Below are 7,127 nucleotides of genomic sequence, written 5' to 3'. Positions count from 1 at the left end.
AGGAATTGTCCACTCCAACTCCAAGTGTCATATAAATATCCACAGAAATAGAGCAAGAGAAGAAGCAGCCAACCACATTAATACATTATTATTCACCCATTCTTTCATTCCGACACGATGGGCTTACCAGCTAACGGCTGCGCCGGTGACAAGCAACTCAAGTTCTTGATCTACGGGCGCACCGGCTGGATTGGTGGCCTCCTGGGCAAGCTCTGTGAAGCCCAAAGCATCCCCTTCGTCTACGGCTCTGGCCGCCTAGAGAACCGTTCCTCCCTCGAGGCGGACATTGCCGCTGTCAACCCCAGCCACGTCTTCAATGCTGCCGGCGTGACCGGCAGGCCCAACGTGGACTGGTGCGAGTCTCACAAGGTGGAGACCATCCGCACGAACGTTGTCGGCACCCTCACCCTGGCCGACGTGTGCCGCGAGAAGGGCCTCATTCTGATCAACTACGCCACCGGCTGCATCTTCGAGTACGACTCCATCCACACCCTCGGATCCGGCGTCGGCTTCAAGGAAGAGGACACTCCCAACTTCATCGGATCCTACTACTCCAAGACCAAAGCCATGGTATACATTTAGATCCCTCCAATCCAAAGTCGCATGGCATGTTGAAATGTGTTGGACTCTGTCTTGTGGTTTCAGTTTTCAATTTCAGATCAGATCGACACGTCAATGTTGGAGATGTGTTTTTCAAAATTAATATATAACAAAATAAAATAATATTCTGAGTTTCCTTTGTGGTGTGCGTGGTAGGTGGAAGATCTGCTGCGGAACTACGAGAATGTGTGCACGTTGAGAGTGAGGATGCCAATCTCATCCGATCTGAGTAACCCACGGAACTTCATAACGAAGATAACGCGTTACGAGAAGGTAGTTGACATCCCGAATTCGATGACGATACTTGACGAGCTGCTTCCGATCTCGATAGAGATGGCGAAGAGGAATCTGACTGGGATATGGAACTTCACGAACCCAGGAGTGGTGAGCCACAACGAGATTCTTGAGATGTACAGGGACTATGTGGATCCAAGCTTTACTTGGAAGAACTTCACATTGGAGGAGCAGGCCAAGGTCATTGTTGCCCCAAGGAGCAACAACGAGCTTGATGCCTCCAAGTTGAAGAAAGAGTTTCCTCAACTCTTGTCCATTAAGGACTCACTTGTTAAGTATGTTTTTCAGCCTAACGCAAAGCTTGCTGCACCTTGATTCATCAATTCGGTTTTTGCATTGTGTGCATTAATATGGCTGCTTGTCTTCTTTTTTTGTATTCTGTATTCGCAATTATTCATCATCAATAAATTAGTCGCCAGTTACTTTATACTTGATACAATGGATCAGTTAGCGTGCTCTGTTTCTCTGAAGCGGGGTTTAGTTGATACGTTCAATAGTAGATCTCTTTTCTTTCTCATCAAGATTCACTACTAAAGAGTCAATTAAATTGTTCCTGCCAAGATTCAAAAAGGACCCCCAGAGTCTCTTGCGTCACCAGGTGCTTATGGCATCCAGAAGGAAAAGAGGCCCAACAATGGCCCAAAGGATGCTCCAACCAACCTAGGCTCGGATAGCCGGCATAGCCCTAGCAGTAGAGAATCCCACACAAACTCCCCTCGCTCGGATACGGGTGTCATTCTACTTAACCACCAGCCTTAGGTTTAACTATAAATAGTTAAATACCCATAGGTGAAGTCTAAAATCAAGTTACACATTCTTTTAGTTATACACCATTACACCTATTGACTTTTGTATTTGAGTCCTTGCAAGGCTATTTTCGTACATTGCTCAAGGACTTCAAGTCACTCCCGTTTCAGACCCAATTACCTTCACACTAGCCCAAGATAACACCTCAACAACGACTAAACCATAGTTACGGCGAGTTTAAGCTATATAGTATAGAGGAACAATTCTTTTGCTCTTGGAATATAATAGAGTTAAGAGTATATACAAATAGGTCCCTAAAAAATTGTATCTGACGTTTTTGTTTCTAAAATAATTTTATTACGTTGAGATCTCTAAAATTTACAAAAATAAGACGTATAGGTTATTTTATTACACTTTTGAAGATTTATTTGTCCAAATAAAAATAACAAAGTTGACTAAAGTAAAAAAAAATTTATAGACGAAAACATCTGATGTAAAATTTTTTAGAGAAGTTAGAAGAAAAAAAGAAAAGCGTCCATTGTCTAATGGATAGGACCAAATAATTTGCATTAGAGTATATACTCCAGAATTATTCACCCATCGTTACTCGTTTCCGCACCTCTCTTGATGCTGTTCTTTCTCACTGGTTCTTGCTATTCTCTTTGATTTATGCTCTTGTTCACGCCCTCTTAATCTGCCACTTGATCAGCTCTATCGTTAACATTGACTCCTTATAAGAACATGCACCAGAGACATTAATCACTGCTGCAAATAGCTTCTTTGGTTCTCACACATTTCCTGCTTTCAATTGAGATGCACAACTGGATTTCGTTTTTTCTTTTTCTTTCTTCCCGTGTTTCAATATATAACAATGTATTAATCAGTTTATATTCAGGAGTACCTTCATAATTAATTAATTATAGGAATACAATTACGACCGAAGAGTTTTGTTAACTTACATATATGTTCATTATTTTGAATTCATAAAAATCAGAATACTCTGTCTCACTAAACTTTAAATAACCAAAGAGAGGGAGGAAAAAAATATGGAAACAGATAGAATTATTAAACTTTATGGTAACTACACATCTAAAACGGATACAACGATTGAACTGACAAGACTCGACGTTTGTCACGACAGGAACCATTTACCTTACAAAAGTAATGCAAACAATGACAATACCCCTTCTTTTGTTCTAACCGATGTTGACTTTCTCCATTTAGTGCAAAGGCCTTTTTATGTGTTCAATATCAATGACCATTGGCAATGACGCCGTTCGATGTGGGAGCAAAACCATTTTCAATAGCTTTCTTTGCATAGAATCTGCGATACATGGAATCCACTTCAGTGAGATAGAATGTCCCTGGAGATAATAGGCTTGTGTCCTTGCTTGTGACATACTCCTTAGCACCATATCTATGTTCATTTAGCTTCAGAGTTTCCACGAATTTCTCTGGAGGAAACTGCGTAAAAAGAAACAATAAATAAATAAATAACAAACATGTACTCGTTGGTTGTAAATTCAATTGCATAGCATAGCGTGACAAGCAAGAGAAGAAAGGAGAACTGTTTTAACTTCAACCCCACTAAATGTTTCTGGATCCTTACCTCATGCCTTGACTTCAATTTTCCAGCAACATCCATTACTTCAGCAATGTTTGATAAGCTAAATGGATGCTGAGCATCGCGTAATTGCAAAGAAAACATTGTGGCGGTTAGACCACTCCCATAGGAAAATAACATCACCCTCTTACCAGCCTGAAAATTATGAAGTTTAATCGGTCAGTAAGTTTTGAGCAATGTTAGTATCTATCTCTTTCTCTAAACCATTTTCTTTTATTTATAGCCGATCTACCCATTCACGAAATTATTTACTTTTTAAGAATGTAATGGTGGCTTAGACTACAATCATTCTACTCTTAATTATTTTTATTATTTACAAAACAATTTTTCAGCTTTATTTGCCATGCGGATCTTCAACTAGTTTATTAGAGAGCATAAGACATTGTAGTAAGGAAGTATATATTTGACTCAGAGAGGTTAGAATATTCGCTCACCAACACGCTATATCTGTTATGAATAAGGGATGCAAATGCTGCATATATAGATGCGGTGTACATGTTGCCAACTTCCTTTGGTATCAAAGTAGTTGGTTGCACCTTGGCATCAAATAGAGGCTTTGCAACTTGCTGGGAAGCCTGCAAGTTAATGATAAATGCTCTCATCAGCGAAAATTTTCGATTTGATAAATGTAATTCACATATTGGCTATCCTATATATTCAAACACAAGGCAAAATCTACCAGGAAAAGTAATTATGAATTGATTGAAACTTAAAAATGAGAGTACTGCTGCTTAGAAATAGACTCGTACCTTTTCGAGATCCCGGCTTTGGTAGCTCTCATCACCGGATAAATTTGCAAAAGGTTCCAGTTTTTGCTGGGCAGTTTCATCCACAGAACTGCAGTCATATTCAAATTCAAATTCAAATTCAGAACACTCGTAGATTAAGGGAAAGGAAATGAAATAAGCCTTTTTAGGGGGCAGAGAAAAGAAACCTTGGATCCCTTATGAAGTCATCAAACAACAAACGAGCAAAACTTTTTTGTACAAGCTGCAAAAGAGCAAAGTTTTAATAAGGCAAAGTGTCAAGGACAGGTATCAAATAGATTGCGCAGATATACCAATGTGATACAGAAAGAAAGCCAACATAAGAAACAAATGGTTGGATGTCTAAGCTACCTTGTTATAAGGAGAGTGAAATACAAAGTATTCAGCATCGGAAAGAGAAAATGGCTTCCCATTGAGCTTCTCATATCTGAAGATAAATAGAGTTAGGTGATTGCTAGTTACTAATATTTTGATAACAGAAATTGCAAATACTGCGCATAGAAAATCAAGAGACCACTAGAAATAAAATTAGTTAGACACTTACTTGTGACTGAGTTGTTTATAGCATGAATCAAGAGCCATAAGGTAGCAAGTTTGAGAAAGTTTTCCATCAACAACCTACAAGAGAAATTATAAAGAGTATTATTGCAATGGATATCCTTAGATGCTCAGTCAAAGGCCATATCTAGACACTAATGAGTTTTTAAGGATAATCTAATTATGACAATAATAAGAAACAAAGTGAAATTATCTTTCAAATTACATGATCCCAAAGGTAAAATCTTGTGACAGAAAATGAAAAAGCTTACTGGATATTCACTAGCAAGATTAGGCTTGTAAAAATCATAAGCATGAGACATGTGGCTTGCCCTCAATTTGCTTTCAAATGCAATGGGAGCATCAGGACCAACGAGCATGGCAATAGCAGCAGCTCCTCCAGTAGGCCGAGCAGGTCCTTCGGCATAGACCTAAAAAACAGAAACATCCATTTCAGATATCAGAGAATAACCCCCAACAATATAACATGTATGTTTGATTAGGAAATGATCTTACAGCACTGTCAGTGCAGACAACAAGTCCATAGCGTCCATCCCACGAATTGCTCTCCACCCAGTTGACACAATTGAACAAAGCAGCAGTTCCTCCATAGCATGCGTTACTTGAATCAACCCCTTCTATGTCAGTATTTCCATGTTTCTATTCATTTCAAACAATTAATTGATTATTGCACAGGATGAGAATAAATAAGATATTGATGTGGTTAGAGAGTGAAAGAAAACCTCAAAAATCTGCATAAGAAAAGTCTTGATGGATTTGCTCTTGTCTATAACGGTCTCACTACCAACTTCGAGGCGCCCAATTTGTTTAGGATCAATCCCATACTTGTCAAGAAGAGAAGTAACAACTGTCAAACTGAAGGAAGATGCAATAGTTAGAGAGAGTGAGAGTTGTTGAGCATCTAAAATCTGAAATAGTACCTCATGGAGATGACATCTTCAACCTCAGTGCAGAATGCCATGCAATCTTGACCAAGTCCAATGGTGTATTTGCCTTTACTGGCACCATCATGAGCCTCCAATGCTTCCTGTTGAACGCAGGTGGGAGGGAAGTAGATGTCCATGGCGAGAATACCCACATTCTTAGCCATCTCTGCTCAACGGATCCAAAGAGAGAGAGAGAGTGAGGAGTGATGAGGTGTGAAGAGTGTTGGATGTCACATGTGAGTAAATGCTGCTGACTCATGTATTTATAGAGGGAATCAGGAACACAACCAACCACCAACTCACAATTGCTTACTTTTCTGAAAATGAAAAAATAAAAATAAAAAATGCATATTTCGTGTGCTCAACTGTGCGACAAATACAAAGCACGCCCTCTCTTTCTTTCCCTTCCCCATTTTTTCACCAACACTAGTCACCTCCCTTTTACCCCCCTCCTCTCCTCTTTAACGCAACACAAATCTCTCTCTTTAATTCTTTCTAGTTTTATCAATCCTAACATGTACGTATCTCACATCATCATTATTAATTAAATACAAAAAAATGTGACAAACTAACTTTTTTCTAACAAATAATCAGCTGGTATTTTTTACTTTTTTTTACAATCATAATTAAAGTATTTAATTTTTATTTACTTACTATTTTATTCGTTAATTGTTGGTTTCAAAAATGTGTTTTTATTTTTTATGTTGGGTTAACAATGATAATTTTTGAATTATTATCTGATAAGAGTGTTAATTTCAGATGTGGTACTCTTTAATTTGGCACTAATAATTACGGACAGAATTGGCTGAGAAAATATCAAATTAGTAATAAGAATGAAATTATTTTTATTAATAAAAAAACATGGTGATCCTTTACCAAAAAGGTGATAATTTATATATAAAAAAAAGCATAAAAAAATTGTTTTATTTTTTGATATAGAAAACAATACTATCTATTTATATTGATACAAAAGTTGAATTTTTGAATTTATATATCTTTCATCATTTTAAAAATTATCAAAAATTATAATGTTAAATTATATTACCCATTTTACTTTCATAAAATAAGAATTAAAAAAAGTCTAGGGATCAGCAATTTTATTGAATTTTAGCCATAACCAACAGAAGCAGGTGAGCCATTGGATGAAATCTCACACCAATCTCACACTATCAAATTATCATTGATGGCTAACAATTACAAAAATTACTAGTCCCTAGCATTGCTCTAAAAATTATTAGCCTTAAGAAAATAACTCCTTAACAAAAACCTCTCATTAATTTTACCTACGAAAATTCCTTCGTTCACTTGTTGTATAGGTTAAAATTTGTTTGTTGGTAGCAATTTCTGCCACCAAACCTATTAAATTTTAATAAATGAATGGCTGTATGATGGAAAATAGTCAAAATACACATAATCTTTCTGGAATATAGATATTTTAACACTTCCCATAAAGTAAGAAATACAAATTTTCTGTTATATTTATCACCGCCCACTTCCTTATTAATGTAGTACCTCGAAAATACGACTCTACCCAAAAGAAAAGAAATGTGATATATGTCGCTGGTTAACGCAATTCACCCAATTATTGATTAATTAGAATCGTAAGATAAA

At 37.1% G+C, this 7,127-nt stretch overlaps 2 protein-coding genes across 2 annotated transcripts; one reads left to right on the top strand and one right to left on the bottom strand.

Moving 5' to 3' along the window:
• On the top strand, window positions 1-1,321 carry LOC130982852 (bifunctional dTDP-4-dehydrorhamnose 3,5-epimerase/dTDP-4-dehydrorhamnose reductase). Its single transcript, XM_057906972.1, has 2 exons — window positions 1-570; window positions 757-1,321. The coding sequence occupies exons 1-2, from the start codon at window positions 118-120 to the stop codon at window positions 1,207-1,209; spliced, it is 906 nt and encodes a 301-aa protein (XP_057762955.1). The 5' UTR covers window positions 1-117; the 3' UTR covers window positions 1,210-1,321.
• A 1,365-nt stretch (window positions 1,322-2,686) lies between these two features.
• Window positions 2,687-5,764, bottom strand: LOC130982173 (hydroxymethylglutaryl-CoA synthase). The gene is made up of 11 exons (XM_057906056.1): window positions 5,511-5,764; window positions 5,313-5,445; window positions 5,086-5,229; window positions 4,842-5,000; window positions 4,577-4,650; window positions 4,384-4,459; window positions 4,200-4,255; window positions 4,015-4,102; window positions 3,700-3,840; window positions 3,251-3,400; window positions 2,687-3,105 (listed from the first exon to the last, which is right to left on the bottom strand). The coding sequence occupies exons 1-11, from the start codon at window positions 5,678-5,680 to the stop codon at window positions 2,893-2,895; spliced, it is 1,404 nt and encodes a 467-aa protein (XP_057762039.1). The 5' UTR covers window positions 5,681-5,764; the 3' UTR covers window positions 2,687-2,892.
• Window positions 5,765-7,127: the final 1,363 nt, after the last annotated feature.

Source organism: Arachis stenosperma, chromosome 5 (genome assembly GCF_014773155.1).
Source record: "Arachis stenosperma cultivar V10309 chromosome 5, arast.V10309.gnm1.PFL2, whole genome shotgun sequence".
In the NCBI taxonomy this organism is placed as follows: domain Eukaryota; kingdom Viridiplantae; phylum Streptophyta; class Magnoliopsida; order Fabales; family Fabaceae; genus Arachis; species Arachis stenosperma.
The sequence above is the reverse complement of the archived record's forward strand: the minus strand, read 5'-3'. Positions and strand labels throughout refer to the sequence as shown.

Bases quoted from the DNA above. Each gene is read 5' to 3' on its own strand.
- LOC130982852 (XM_057906972.1), top strand. From the start codon at position 118: ATGGGCTTACCAGCTAACGGCTGCGCCGGTGACAAGCAACTCAAGTTC. The intron at 571-756 runs GTATACATTTAG...TGTGCGTGGTAG, and splicing joins ACTCCAAGACCAAAGCCATG to GTGGAAGATCTGCTGCGGAA.
- LOC130982173 (XM_057906056.1), bottom strand. From the start codon at position 5,680: ATGGCTAAGAATGTGGGTATTCTCGCCATGGACATCTACTTCCCTCCC. The intron at 4,651-4,841 runs GTAAGCTTTTTC...TTTCTCTTGTAG, and splicing joins ATCTTGCTAGTGAATATCCA to GTTGTTGATGGAAAACTTTC. The intron at 3,401-3,699 runs GTGAGCGAATAT...CATAATTTTCAG, and splicing joins ATAACAGATATAGCGTGTTG to GCTGGTAAGAGGGTGATGTT.